The following is a 16152-nucleotide window of genomic DNA, read 5'->3' on the forward strand; positions in this document are numbered from 1 at the left end:
CACACGCACTCATACACACAGTGCGTGTAAATGCTTATAAGTTTATGTAGGATCAGTTTTCCATGAAGATGTTGAATGATTTGGTCAGTGTGAAGAATGATACAAATGTATGGAAAAATGTCAGAATGTACTTTTTAGGGAATGACTTTCTGCAAATTATTTTGAATTACTTCTCATAATTCAGACTTCTAGATATGGACCTGCTCTAAGGACAGTGAAACACCATATAAACAATATTATGTATACAACTTGAAATGAACATTTGCATAACTGTCTGGCCTGTTTGTTTACTTAAAGGGGACCTATCATGCAAAATGCACTTTTTGATGTCTTTTATACATAACTATGTGTCCCCGGTGTGTCAGGGAACTCACGCAGCGTCAGAAAATAAAACCCTCTCTCTTTTCCTCCGTTCCCAAATATCTAAAAACGGGGCTACAACGGAGCTGATCTTGATTTGCGTCCGATATGACGTAATATCTGAAATGTGGACCCACGGCCCTATCAGAAACGTTGCTATCAGAAACAATGCCCGACTGTTTTGGACGTAATATGGTCGGTGTTTACATTAGCATCGCTAACACTCAGAGCTAACCTGTACTGGAGAGCATGTGTGTGAAGAAGCAGGAAATAAAAAGGAACTCACCTTGTGGTATAACCGGCAAGAGAGAAAGCCTTTGAGCTCCATACTGTTTCAGAAATAATCCTTGATAATCCATGATATGGCGTTTCATCACGGCAGTATTTAGTTTAGACAGTAGCTGCCGGGTTTTTATATATTTGTATATATCTGAGACCTATGCTATTGCCTAAAAATAGCATGATAGGTGACCTTTAAGAGTAGTGAATTACTTTAAATGTAAAAAAGGCGTATGAGAGTGGAGATGTGGGGGTGAAAGAAGAAGAGAAACGTGAATGAGTTATATTTCTCCTGTTATATTAGATACATGTGTTACTCATTTTCTTTTGTGGTGGATTTAAAGGTTGTAAAAGCAACGATTAATTTATTGTACTCAAAATAAAGAGTCTCTCTACTTTTGATTATTACCTAGACGCTAAACAGTTTTGTTTAAGCTTTTCACAATAAAGCTTAAACATTTTCCTCCTAGATTCTCCATAAACGGTAACTATGAGATCTGTTAATATGAATTGTTAACATAGAGTGTGTGTTGTGTGTGTGATGGAAAACATGATGATACACACACTACACTCTATGGAAACAAAATGAATATGATGTTTGTGGGTTGTTGGATGTAGACACACATCGGGCCGGTACTGTAGATACAGTGAGAGTTCATTTACAAAAGTACTTTTTAAACTTACTTTAAACTAAATAGCCGCCTACAAAGCTTTTTAAGTGGCTTTCAGACTAAATGTGTGTCTGTCTCGTCCAAAATATGAATTTCGAAAATGATTTCCCCTTTAAAACAATATAAATTATCATTTTAAAATGCTCATAAATCTGTGATTAATTACAACAATCCACAGATAATCAATGCATTGTTAATGATCAAAATAAAAGTATAGCAGCTTAAAATCCTTTATTTTAAGACAATAAGAGTAAGACATAAGGTATCTGGATATATTAAGGAGGATAAACTAATGTACTATGATTGTTGATTTGTCATCAATCATTAATGCATGCAAGTCATTTTAGTTTTATTCCCTTATTCGTCACTCTGCAGATGACGCCTTGATTTTCGTTTGATATAAAAAATACTTATATTAATCCTACGAATGCCCGTTAAACTTGAACTGATAAACATATTATTAAATGACTGTGTGATGCTTTTTTAAACCGTGTTTAAGAGGGAGGGCTTTGTGTTTTTTATCGGGGACGTCTCAGATGTTCCAGAGGGTGAGTGTATAAATGACGACGTAAAGTAGCAGCAACATTAACAGCTGAGGGGAGAAGATGGCGGGGGGGTCGAGCTGAGAGAGAAAGAGGGAGAAGAATGAGGGGAGGGAAGGATAGGAGTGTGTGTGTGTGTGTGTGTGTGTGTGTGTGTGTGTGTGTTCTGTGGTTCCATATTGTGCATTCACACTCACACCAAATGTGGATTCGTACATCTTTCGTTCTCATTATGCATTTCAATGTTTTACTAACATGACTTTCTGTTTACATTACTCATGAACTGCTACTGTTGAGTTTAGAGCACCATTTTGTAGCATGATTATAAGTTGTAATGCAGTTCATCATGTCTATTTCTAATTTACGTTAATGCACCAATTAAGTACAAACAGGAATATAAGGTACGTTTAAGGAATTCAGCAATACTTTGTATATTTGCTTGAGAAATGTGATTAAATATGACAAACCTAAATGGTACACTACAAAGATTAGTCCCTTATTTAGTTTCCTTACAGTTCCTTACTTAGGCCTTTTCCTACAACCTTCAAATGCACTAAGTAGAACTATAGCCTGAAACACATTATGTTAAAATAACCAAAATGTTCTCGCATCAATTACTGATCGGACCTCTCGTACTCTTCAAGTTGGAGTGTCTCAAAATGAAGACAATTTCCATCAGTCCCATGTCTTCCTTTCTTTCGTTCAGAGACAATTAAAGCAGATTTAAAGGCCTCTTAAAAGAAAAATATCTCAATTTGTTAGATAAAATACTCATAAAGTTCAACTTAATACACTGAGAAAGAGGGATATTAATCAGTAAGAAGGAAACAATACATTCTGAAGACAAGTGATGATACATACAGGAATATGAATGTGTGGATCCCAAGAGTGTGTGAGGAGGAGGGATACCAAACACTCAAAGGTTATTGTTGTGTGTGTGTGTGTGTGTGTGTGTGTGTGTGTGTGTGTGTCAGGGTGCGTTGGTGGCCCTGCGGCTCTGCAGGGTGCTGCTGTATTGCTGGTATGCAGGCGAGCGGTAACTAACCCTGGGAGACTCCTGGTCTGACGGCAGCCCGTTCTGAGACACCGGCTCTCCCTCCCTGCAAACACACAGAACACACACACACCGTTTAATCTCTCACACACAGTTAAAACCATCTCACACACAGAACACACACACAGTAACACCTCTCTCACACACAGTTAAAACCATCTCACACACAGAACACACACACAGTAACACCTCTCTCACACACAGTTAAAACCATCTCACACACAGAACACACACACAGTTAACCCTCTCTCACACACAGTTAACTCTCACACACAGTTACACCTCACACACACAGGCCGTTTCTCAATGTCGAGTATACCTGCTGCAGAGCCACTATTTCAAGTATACTACGTCATCGAGTGGCGCCGAAGGACTGTTTAAATGCCCAGCATTCGGCGCCACTCGATGACGTAGTATACTTGAAATAGTGGCTCTGCAGCAGGTATACTCGACATTGAGAAACGGCCAGTTACCAGTTACCACACACACACACACACACACACACACACACACACACACACACACACACACACACACACACACACACACACACACACACACACACACACACACACACACACACACACACACACACACACAACACACACACACACACACACACACACACACACACACACACACACACACACACACACACACACACACACACACACACACACACACACACACACACACACACACCACACACACACACACACACACACACACACACACACACACACACACACACACACACACACACACACACACACACACACACACACACACACACACACAGGTCCTGGTGAATTACTGGGATAACCTTTCAAGCATCATTAGTTGCCACTATACACACATGCAGTAAATTCAGGAACATTTAGTTTTGCAGGTTTTCTCCCATGCCATGGTAATAGATGCCAGAACATATGGAGCAAGGGACATCAAGGAAGTGGCGGTAATGCAAAGCAAATATAAACCATTTAGTTATTTAGTGCATGGTTGATGAAACATTGTTGGTATCTAAATGGAAGTAAGCCCCTCATCTTCTGCCACATCTTGTGCGGGGGACTCGTGTAAACACATCTGATACCACTTTAGCTAAATTGCTAATCATGCAAATTGTGCATTTAGCTTCATTGGCATTGGCCTGATCCAAATTAGTATAAGTTCTCGTCTTTGCATTGACTTTATATTACCACCCCTCTTGTCCGTTATTAAAGCACCGTTATAAAAGTCAAAGTATGTACTTGAACGTGGGTGAAAATGTCTCTTAATATTTATATCAAGGTAGGTTGCTTTTGTCAGGTTCCAATGATTTGTAATGTATTAAACATTCAAAATAAAAAAAAGTGATTAACTTGAATCAGAAAAATGTATTTGATACAATAAAAGGAACATTAAAAGAGTACCGGATGAAAATACTGCATGTGTTGACGGCCGAACAAACACTGACCTGATCTGAGCGTCTCCGGGCTGAGCCTCAGTCAGGGGGGACTGCCTCCTCTTCTCTTCTTCCTCCTGCATTCTTCTCACTTCCAATAACTCCATCTGCACACACACACACACATTCAGCCTCAGTTAAAGTTTCTTAACTGCATATCATTTTATCTTGAAATGTATCTTGAAATGTATTAATCTTTAATCTTGTGTGAATCTGTGCTGTCCTGTTTTTCAATCTTAGCATGTTGTTGTTTAAACTACTTAATTTCCCCACAGGGATTAATAAAGGTCCATCTTATCTTGTCTTATCTTAAAGGGGACCTCTCATGCAAAATGCACTTTTTAATGTCTTTTATACATAATTATGTGTCCCCGGTGTGTCAGGGAACTCACGCAGCGTCAGAAAATAAAACCCTCTCTCTTTTCCTCCGTACCCAAATCTCTAAAAACGGGGCAACAACGGAGCTGATCCAGATTTGCGTCCGATATGACGTAATATCTGAAATGTGGACCCACGGCCCTATCAGAAACGTTGCTATCAGAAACAATGCCCGACTGTTTTGGACGTAATATGGTCGGTGTTTACATTAGCATCGCTAACACTCAGAGCTAACCTGTACTGGAGAGCATGTGTGTGAAGAAGCAGGAAATAAAAAGGAACTCACCTTGTGGTATAACCGGCAAGAGAGAAAGCCTTTGAGCTCCATACTGTTTCAGAAATAATCCTTGATAATCCATGATATGGCGTTTCATCACGGCAGTATTTAGTTTAGACAGTAGCTGCCGGGTCCCGCATGAGCTCAGCCCCCTCCTTTTTTTAAAGCTTTATACCCAAATCAGCACTTTTGAAACAGGAAGTGAAATAGAGGGATATGAGGCATGGCTAGAATGGGTGATCTGTTTGGTATTTTGAGCAAAACACTTCATAGACATGTTTTTTTATATATTTTTATATATCTGAGACCTATGCTATTGCCTAAAAATAGCATGATAGGTGATCTTTAAAATACAGATTCCTTCAAAAACAACATTTACTTATTCCATTCATTGGTATTTGTCTCTTAGGTACTGTACAGAATTCAGGAGTAATCCAGACCAGATTTCTGTCATTGGATTTAAGAATATATTAAACCATAATCAGTGTGAATTTGGATCTTAAATGACATGCAGAGTAACTTAAAGCAAGTGTGAGTTTGAAAACTGTGTTTTTTCTGTTTTGCTTTTATTTTACATTTTTAAATGGTTTTATTTCAACATATTTAAATTTATTGTCAGCTTTAATTCACAGGAATTTCATTAGGATCACTCGGATGTTTTATCTTGTTCTGTATTTATTTTATTATTGTTGTTATGTTTTCTGTAAAGCACTTTGGGCTGCTTTGTGCATGAAAGGTGCTATACAAATACAGTTTATCATTATTCTGATGTGTCTGCGTCTCACCGTGGTCAGCCTCTCCAGAGCGGAGAAGCGTTCCTCCCAGGTGGCGGCCGACTTCTCGAAGGCCTCGTGGCGTTTGATGAGCTTCTCGACCTCGTCCACGTTCAGCCCGATCTCCCTGCTGCAGAGGTAGGGGTCCTGCCCCAGCAGCCAGGCCTCGGCCACGCCCGCATCCCGGGAGAACTGGTGCACCTCCAGGACTGAACACACACACACACACACACATTTAATCAACATGTATTCAGCTTATTGACATGGTTTCTGTGACTATATGTGAAGGTCTTTACCCAGTCTCAGCCACTCCCATCTGTCCTCCCACTTGTCAATCATGTCTTTCCTCTTGTCCGTCAACTGTAACAACTTTTCTTTAATCTGAGGAGAAAAATATTGAAAAAGAAGATTACAATTTGGAAATAAAATCTACATAGACCCTTAATTTACATTCTCCAGGAAATGCAAGTAGGTTTGGAACCAACATGTATTTTCATCATCGATAAAACGTGAGGATATGGTGAAAAATGTCCAGTTTCTCAAAGTTCAAGGTGATTTTTTAAGACATTCACAGAAAAGGATGTTGATAATTAATGTGTTTCTATGCAGGCAACAACTTTTCTTTAATCCGAGGGGAGAAAAACATTTTAAAAATAAGTTTAAAATGAGAAAAATTATTAAATTGCAAATGTATTCATATGATTTGAAGCTAGAAACTAGAAACACTCATTCTTCAGAAGGTGCTGTTCAATTCACTTTGATATGATATAAAACAGAGAAAGCAGCACATTGCTATATTTTATATGCTTAAAACTGCTTTTTTAAATACATGCATGACAAATGACTTTAACGATTCATTGATTATCAAAAAAGGTCTGTTCCTGCTATCGCTATAGCATTTCACAGCAAAATCTATTCTGGAAACGAAACACAGGGAGAGGTTTTGTGTAAAGGACGTGTTTCTCTGCAGGTCCTCACCTCCTCTGCAGCGTAGTGCTTCCTGGCCAGCAGAGCTTTCCCAAGCTCGATGCAGGACGTGAAGCTGTCGTTTCGGGTGTCGATCTCCGCCTTGATGCCCTGATGGTTGTTCATCAGCAGCTCCACAGACGACACGTCCCTGAAGACCAGCAAAAACAAACAAATTCATTTCGTTTTAGTAAATAAAGCCATATTTACAGTAAAAAACATAGGTTCTGTTTTCAGATCTACATCCCAACACACAGTTGTCTTAATGTTGTTGAAATACGTTTTGCTAAAAGATTTTGAAAATAAATAAAAATCTGCTTAAATGATTGTTAAATAGCTGTCGCCATTATCCATAATATAATGTTAATTTCTATTTAAAAATATATGAAATAGATCATGTTTTTTGCAAGAATCTGTACCCAATTTCTTTTTTGCCTGGGACTCAAACAATAAACCGTCAACAATATTTTCTATTCAAAGCGAAAGTGGGAAGTGAAATGAGATACACAGAACAAAATCATCACGAAAACATTTTTTAGCGTGTGCTACTTATTTCCTCCACACAGGGAAGAGGAATGAGTGAACCACTGCACATCAGCTGTTATCTTAAACCCAAGCCCCCAGGAAGTGCGCCGGACTCTGTGCCAATATTCATTGTGTCCAAACGGCGGTACTACAATTTCCGTATCAGTCCGTGACGTCACTGGGCCCAGAAAGACTTTTCCCCATTGACTAACATGGGGAAAGAGACGTCTGTAAATCAGCGGATAATTTTTTTGTAACTAAATAAACTACCCATTATGAACTATTTTATAGCCCTTATTAGAATCATTCGGTCCTCAAAGTTGTAAAATGCACTAAAAGCCGAATCTAGATTTATTTTCCGTCTCCATTCATTCTACTGTGCCGAGAGTGGGAGCTCGGGGGGCGCATGCTCTATGAGCGCACATACGGGTTCTTCTGCTCCGACAGCCAGGCATGATGGGTAATCTGTGACGTTTCGCTCTCTCAAAAGTTGGGCCATTTTGTCTTCATGCGCCAATGAGCAGCTCTCATAGGAAAGAACGAGACCCCGCCTCCCACGCTGTATCCAGTTCTTATTATACATCCATGCTTAATTTGCAAAAGGTTAAGGACGAGGGGGTTTAATGGTGGGGATGTTTAGATGTTAAGGGTGGACCAGTTGGCTTTATAGTGTGACTGTAAGCTGTGTTCTGGGTGCAGAACTTCTTTATCCTCTGAGGATGAAGTAGCTCTGTTCCTACATTTGGGATGGATTTCACTTGTATATTGACTTTCTTTATTACTTTATTAAATATAACAAACTTTGCACATGAATAATTGATCAGTTTCTCTTAAGAATTCCCTCCACACTCCTCACCGGGGTTTCTCCTGGGCTTCGATCAGGCGGATCGTGTCCTCCATCCACAGCATCAGGTCTCGCACCATGCTGAAGAAGCGGAACTTGTCTCCGGTCTCCACCAGCTTCGCCCGCCGGCCCTCCGCCGCCTCCAGCAAGCTCTTCCAGGCCTCCAGCACCTGAGGGGGGAGGACAGAAAAGAGCACATTTAATCTCCATTTTTACCTTTACGTAATATACCCCAGCCCCAAAACAGAGGAGCATCTCACAACTGTGTTCACTTTCATCAGAAGAGATCCATCATCATCAGTGGGGGACCATTATACTTTATGATACATCAGATTATTAATGAGGGATATTCAGCTTGCATATACTGTAAAATACTTAACACTTTAAAGGTCATGTAACAGTTGCAGAGTCTAGCACAGGTGCTACAGCCCGGGGAAATAAATAAATAGCATAAAGCAAATAATAAACAATGCGCTGACGGCAGAGACTCAAGAAGGCAACAGGACAATAACGCTCTGATATTTATATGTATATTAATATCTCTGGCTGTGTAAGGTGACTGTAATGGCGCATTCCCACTGCAGCGCGTAGCACGGTTTAAGCGTGCCGTGCCAAACCCGGCCTGTTTTCGGTTGCGTTTCCACTAGGGGTAGTTCCGGCTAACGGGTACTTTTTCACAGTTTTTCTGGCTCTCCAAAATCGTGTTTTTTTCCGGGCCACCAACCGGGCTGAGTATGCTAAACTAGAGAGAGAATCGCTGGCAAGAGGGCTACAACTACAACAAAATGAACATATTTTACCGTGATTTAATTGTAATACACGTTTCAAAATGGTGCCGAAGTAACAACATACTGATACCGGTTAGTAAAAACCATGAATTAATGCTTTGACAAGTCTGCAGACAGACGGCAGGCGAAACACCTTTTAAAATGCGTGTTTTCTGAATGGAGATTGGCTAAGCTAACGTTGTATATGCTCCGACCCTCCACACTCACAACAACGGCCTATACAGACATAAATAAACCAGCGACTGTACTCGCCATGACACAGGCAGTCTGTGGTTTGTACTTGTTTCACTTGTGTCTAGTTTCTGAACAGATATGAGGAGCTGTGAGCTCTGAGTGCTAACAGCTAACGGCTGTGTTGGTTTTGTGGTTCGCATTGAAGATCACGTCACGGCTCCGCCTACACTGCGTTACTATAGTTACTACCCCAGCTACTAAACTGTAATGGAAACGCAGCATAAAGTGAGCCTGGCCTACCAAGGCCTAACTATACCGTACTAAGCCGTGCGAGGCCCTGCAGTGGAAATGCGCCATAAGAGTATCAGTGAGCAGGGCTGCTTCATGAGAGATGGATTTTTTCTGACTGATTTTCAGTTTTTTAGTAGATCAGATATTTGCTCTCAATATCAGCTGGTGGAGACTTGTAATTATTATTTCTATACCTTAGGAAGATTCTGAAGTAACTTATAAACACTTTAGTTTTTTTTACAGTTTTCTTTTACCTTGACATACTTTTAATACAATTTGCAGCTAAATGGAGCCCCAAAGTGCGAGTCTGAGTGTATAACCACTACTGGATTTAACCTCAATAAAAAAAAAACTGGAGAATTAAACATCATTTTCCAGCCAAAGGCAGCCACACAAGTAAAAGTGTCTGAGCTTCACGAGGCAAAGTGTGCTCAGAGAGGCGCTGTTGCAGATGTCTCCAGAATTAATGCCTACATTTTGACGGCCTTGCTGATTGCATTCAAAAAATAATCAGTAGATTTGAGTCTTCTTACCCCTCTCTCAGTTCTGTTATTATCCAAAGAACCATGTGACACTGAGACATGGTTAAAGTCGATGGACTCGTGCCTTGCAGGGGACTAAAAGCGATACTTTGCAGGCTAAAAAGCGACTACTGTTAAGCAAATGTGAACAAAAACATTTGCATTGCACCACTGTGTGCAGCCGTGAAGTATAACAAATGCATCTTACATTGATTTTTAAAAAGCTAGATGCTGAAGCCCTACATTTTCATTGACTGACAGACCTAATCTGTATTTGCAAACTACTAGTAGTGTTTGTTTTACCCTCCTCTGAGGCCCAGGTGGGTGGAGTTTACTGCTTATTGGCAGAGTTGGCAATCATAAATAATTGATGTCTTCTCTGCAAACATCCACCCACACAGTGACCTTAGGAGGACACAAACAAACCCTACGAGTATTTCCAAATCACCAGGTCAGCTGTACTGCATGAAAGCGACTAAAATGTCACTAAAACTATTCAACATTTTAGTCGAAATATTAGAGTAAAGCCTACAACTGCAGCCAAAATGAACACTGATGCAAAGCCGATGTTTTTCTGGGTAAACAGAGTCTCACCTCTCCCTTTCTCCTCTGGGGGGGGGGACAGAGAGGATGGAAACGGACATACAGGGAATGGTCAAAACACAACGCCATCAAAAACACTCAGTGTGGATCTTCATCAACACTCTGCACCTCAACGTGGTACTTTTGTTATTCTTTACAAACATCTACTTCTGTTTGAGTTTGCAGAATTTCCCTAAGATGTACCATGATGTATGAAGACACACGTAGAAGACACTTTCCTGTACAAAGAAAAACAATAAAACAGAGACAAAAAACAAAAAGACAAAAGACGTGGTGCTCACTTCTTAGAGACAGGCGCCTCTCAGGAAAAAGAGAACATCCTGATGAAATGGAAAATGTGCGATAACTTGCACTGTCGCCTTATTTACACCACAAAAAATGACAAAATTCCCATATAGTTAAAACTGGATTTTGTATATTTTCTTATTTGACTCGGAGGAAGACAAAAAAAAAATCCCGAAACCTGGGACTTTTTCTTTTATGATCTCAGCAAACTTACTATCTTAACTTTAATCTGAGTTAACAAAAAACAGGTCTGACCTGTTAAAAAACGTGTTTAAAGTATTCACAATGTTGACCGTGATATAACTGTCACTGTTTCATTGCAAATTAATGACGATGGTTAAAAAACCAGATAAGATTTGGAGAGAAATCACGTTTTAACTCAAGTTTCTATTGAAAGAAAGTGCTTTTCCTTATGGGCATTTATAAGGATATTATAAGCACTAATGTGTACAAAAGCATCAATGAGGAAACTCTATAGTGTTCCCTGTATTTTGACCATGCCCTGTAGGATTTAATAAGCGTCTAAGATCTGAAACCTGTTGTAGGGTTATGAATAAAATAACAGATTTTCATGAACAATACTCCATGTTCTTGCATCTTTAAACAGCCTCACACAAGCATATCATTAAACATATTTTAGGATTCTTTAATCTGGGAATCTGAGCCCCCTAAAAGTGTATTTTCTTCTTTGCTAAGAAAATGAATATTTCAGGGCGGAGGAAGAGCAAAATTAGTGCAGCAGCGTTGCAGCATGCGTGAGTAACAGAGAGCCTTTTAACATCAATGCAGATCACTTTCAATTCAATCAGTAAGAGAAGGACTATCAGAAACATACTGAAAGATATATAGATTTATAAAAACATCTCCTGCAGCAGGAACCGTCAGACTCAGAGTTACTGATTGAATCCAAAGTGTATTTCCTGTCTCTCAGCTCACCTCTCCTTCTCTCTTCTGGATGTCGTCGGCTTTGTCTCCGGCGTAAGCCGACTGCAGACGGACGGCGTCCTCCTGCAGCTGCCGCACCTGGAGGCACAGAGGAAGAGGAGGACAAACGCTCAGTTAGTGAAGAACACACTAAAGCTTTTAAACATCAGTATGAGAAGCTTATATGGGCCCTTGGAATTACATTTAGGACCAATTTGATGCACAATTCTTCCCCTAGATGGATCAGGAGGAAGCGAGTGTGAGAGGAAACTGGTAAACTATTTTAAAAAGACAGAAATGTAACAATCCAATGTCAGAAAAGAAAAGTGATTCATAAAATCCTACTCTCTGCGTCTTGGCACTTTTTTTCAACAGCCATTTTTATAATATTATTTTAAGACACTTCGTTTAAATCAATTAATTCAATGCTGTAAGAACCCTGAAAGGACCTTCTTTATTTTCAAGCTAGTATCAAAAGCCAGCTGAATGTGCCGTTTCCAGGCTTTTAAATTGTATATAAAATAGCTTTTTATTAGTTCCATATTTGCTCATATTTTACAACCCACTTCCTCTTACTGTGTTTATGTCTGCAACATTATACACCAAAGCCTATTCCTTATACGTCTAAACCTACTTGTAATTAAACCGGTTTGTTATTCTTGCATACATATTTTTATATATATTTGTTTTTGTACTCAGGATTGTGGGAAACGGTATTTCGATCTCTCTGTCTGTACACAAACTGAAAGATTGACAATAAAGTTGACTTTGACTTGTATCAGTCCCACATCTCTAGTACCTGTGTCCCCAGCGCCTGGATGTCGTGTTCGAAGGTGGTGTGCATCCTCTGCAGCGTCTCCACCGTGTTCTGGTCGCGGCCCAGCTCCTCGGGCAGCTTCTTGTGTTTGTCCAGGATGCGGTGGAGGATCTCCTTGGCGTCGTGGTAGAACTTGTGCAGCTCGAAGGAGGCGGCGAGGATCTGCGTGCGCGTGTCGATGAGCTCCAGCAGGTCGGCCCACGCCTCGTTCAGCCCGTCCTTCCACTCTGCGATGGTGGCGGCGTCTCCGTGGCCCGTGTTGATCAGATCGTCCGCCTGCTGGTTCACCGTGTCCACGCGCTCCTGCCCGATGTTCCCTGTGTCGCGGGCGAACTCTCTGAAGCGCTCCTGCAGCATCTGAGGACCAAAGGGTAAAGGTTCTTACCATCCTGTCATACGAGCACACTTTCTGTTGGATTTGAGCAAGAATAATTGTTTTAAGTATATTCAACAATACGGATATCAATACTTTGAAAGCGAGCATTAATTGTCAAATAAATGTAGTGGATTAAAAATTACACTAATGGCTTCCAAATAGAAGTATAGGAGAGAAACTCCCTCTGGAGGGAACACATGGATTTTTGCCTTTGCAGATCATTTACATTACACTAAAACCTATTAAAAAAAACACTACGGGAAAAGGAACACAGAAAAAGCATAATAGAGCCTTTCAAAAATAAATAATTGATAAGACAATCAAGTACCTAATCTCAGAATTGTATTTAAGTAAGGCAAGTTTATTTATTTTATATTTAAGTAAGGCATAAATAAGACCATACAAGGTACTGCTAGTAATCCCCAAATGAAGGCCTATGAAGACAGGTGAAGGTACTGACGGTGACGTGCTCGTAGTCCTGGCCCAGCTCGTGGGACCCGGCCACCACCTCCCTCTCAGCGATCCACTGCTCCAGGTCGTCCACCTCTCGGTTCAGCTGGAAGAGACGCAGGCGCTCGTCCAGTTTCCCCCGGCGCTCCTCCGACAGATCCTTCAGCCCGGCGTACAGCTTATCCACCTGAGACTGACGCATGCCGATACGCTCACTGCAGCAGAGACAGACAGAGACATTCATATTAGATTCACATTTTTATCACTGTTACAGATGTGTATTTTGTAAATTGTGTAATTTATTTTCTTTTTTTCTGTGTTTGTTTGCAGACATGGCACTTTCAGCACAATATACAGGACAATTTGTCTGATAAAGGAAAGACAAATACCCATCCCCTATCCGCACCCCTACCCCATTAGGTCATGGTCACAGAAAAATAATAATACAAATAAAATAATAAATACAATAAAATAAATAACTCCCATCACAAAGTCACAGGAATATAACAAATTCACATTGAGTAGAATAATACATAGCTACATTTTAATACTTTTTTGTGCATGCTTCTTAGGTAACATGAAGCTGTCTTCGGCTCTTTTCTGCTGTAACAACTGTGCATTTCCCCTCTGTGGGACGAACAAAGGTATTCTGATTCTGATTATTAACAAAACCACATTCTGTAAATCCATTAAACAAGGATCAAAGCTTTCTGCTTGAGGTAAAGAGTGACCCCTGACCTGTCGGGGTGCTCTGCAGCCACCAGGCCGCGGCTGGTGCCCGACAGCTGGTGCACGGTCTCAGCGTAATCCTCCACCGCCTGCTCCAGGATCTGATGCTTCTTCAGCATGGCCACAGAACTCTGCTCGTCCTGAGGGACACACACACAGATATATAATAATATTATGTTGAAGAAAGAATCACTGGAGACAAAAGATCAGGGACAAAAAGACAAACTGAAAAGAAAGGAAAGAGAATTGCTTGAAAAATGTCTGTAACACAGATTGAAGAATGTCTTTAAACTCCGACAAAACTAGTGATTCATTAAAAGAGAGGGAGATGAAAGTGCAACAAATGTTATCTGAAACTTCCCTGTAAAACTCAGCGAAACTTGTCATCTTCACAGATTAAAACAAACTAGTCACCTAATTTAAAATATGTCATGTGTTTACTACAGTAAAATCTCTCAGTAAGCAGTGTGAAGTTTTTGAAAGGTTTGACCTACTGAATACACTGTAACAAAACCTAAAAACATCTCAGATCAAGTTAAACAGAACAACTAAACCATCTCATGTATTTAGAAAAACGTTTCTGTGATTTTACAGAGACCTAAATCAGAGTATTACATGTTTACTAACCGGGAGAAACAGCAGAGACAGTCTGACACCAACTAACAGAGAATCTACAAAGTGAGGAACTAACATGTAAACTAAAACGGAGAAACAGGAAGTAATGGATCCGTAAAATAACACTGAAGTGTGTGATAAATACAATGTGATACAAAAGTAGTAAGAGAAAACATCTGCTAAATATAAAAAAAAATATCCAAAAAGTATCCTTACAAAATGACTGAACATTTATTGAAAAGTATTTGGAAAAGGTCTGAACAGTTTGAAAATAAAATGTGAATGTCGCTTTTTAATAATTGTTTCAGTCATTTTTACTTTAAAAACATTAAGTGATTCTAGTTGATTTTAAATGTGAAAGTTAGCTGCTATTCCCTTTATTATTTTAATGTATTTAAAAAAATCTTTCTGCAATAATTACTTCAACTTTCAAAACTTTGAATACATTGTTTTGATTCTAGTTATTATAGGTTTCAATGCAGAACCTGTATTTGTATAGTGTGGTTTTAGTGCAGTTATGAACCTAAATGACCCAAGTACTTCCTCTAACTGTGTACAACATCCTCTGCAGCTCCTCTCCCTGACCCCTGAGCTTTACCCTTTGACCCCCCCCTCACCTTGGCCTTCTCCTCTGACATCATGTAGAGCTCCTGCTCGCTCATCCAGGCCTCGGCCTCGGCGGCGTCGAAGTAGTACTGCTGCGCCTCGTGAGCCTCGCTGAGCCGCGTGTGTCTCTTCTCCGTCTCCTTCTGGATCTGCTCCCACAGCGCCTGCAGCTCGGCGAGGCGCTGCTGGATCAGCTGGGCGGTCGGGCTGCCCCCCCGCAGCGCGTGCTGGCTGCGCTCGAAGATGTCGTCGAAGCGCGGCTGGTGACCCTGGATCTCCTTCTGCAGGGTCTGAGGGGCGGAGAACGAGGGGAGGGGGTTAGAGACAACACTTGGAACACTTTTAGGGAGGATTTAGATGGATAAGTGTGTGTGTGTGTGTGTGCGTACCTGGTTCTTCTTGATGAGCAGCTGTACGGTCTGCAGGTTGTTGCCGTGGTCGGTGGACGTGGCCAGAGGCATCCTCTCCTCCACCCACAGCTGCACAAAAGAGAGAGGGGTTATTACATTATTACTGCTGATACTACTAATCTAATAATACTATAAAAACTGCAATTATTACTACTATTAATACTGCTATCATTTCAAGTACAACTGCTATTATTATCACTTTTGAATTGATACTGCTAAAATGTCGACTATTAATACTGCCATTATTATTATTATTATTATTACGAGTACTGCTCTATTTAGTATTTATACTGCAAATATAACTAAAATATTGCCATTATTATAAATATTAATAGTGCTATTATAACATGGTTTACACGGCTACTGGCATTATTTGTTATTAGTAATTGAATTGTATGACTATATCTTATATACATTTATTTCATATTGAAGCCCAATATTTAAACCATTTTA

The 16152-nt window shown here is 40.2% G+C and overlaps 1 protein-coding gene across 2 annotated transcripts in view; it reads right to left on the minus strand.

Annotated features, from left to right (window-relative positions):
* The window catches only part of sptbn1 (spectrin, beta, non-erythrocytic 1), a 117975-nt gene that overhangs the window by 7947 nt on the left and 93876 nt on the right, over nt 1-16152 (minus strand). For both annotated transcript variants that reach the window (XM_034135969.1, XM_034135968.1), the window contains 12 exons: nt 15679-15768; nt 15301-15579; nt 14078-14208; nt 13350-13554; nt 12496-12870; nt 11709-11795; nt 8123-8280; nt 6754-6892; nt 6072-6156; nt 5788-5984; nt 4360-4454; nt 2898-2952 (listed from right to left, as the gene is read on the minus strand). In XM_034135969.1, the coding sequence (XP_033991860.1) occupies nt 2898-2952; nt 4360-4454; nt 5788-5984; nt 6072-6156; nt 6754-6892; nt 8123-8280; nt 11709-11795; nt 12496-12870; nt 13350-13554; nt 14078-14208; nt 15301-15579; nt 15679-15768 (1896 nt within the window). The remainder of the gene's footprint in view (nt 1-2897; nt 2953-4359; nt 4455-5787; nt 5985-6071; nt 6157-6753; nt 6893-8122; nt 8281-11708; nt 11796-12495; nt 12871-13349; nt 13555-14077; nt 14209-15300; nt 15580-15678; nt 15769-16152) is intronic.

The sequence above is a fragment of the Trematomus bernacchii genome, unplaced genomic scaffold (assembly GCF_902827165.1).
Source record: "Trematomus bernacchii unplaced genomic scaffold, fTreBer1.1, whole genome shotgun sequence".
Taxonomy (NCBI): domain Eukaryota; kingdom Metazoa; phylum Chordata; class Actinopteri; order Perciformes; family Nototheniidae; genus Trematomus; species Trematomus bernacchii.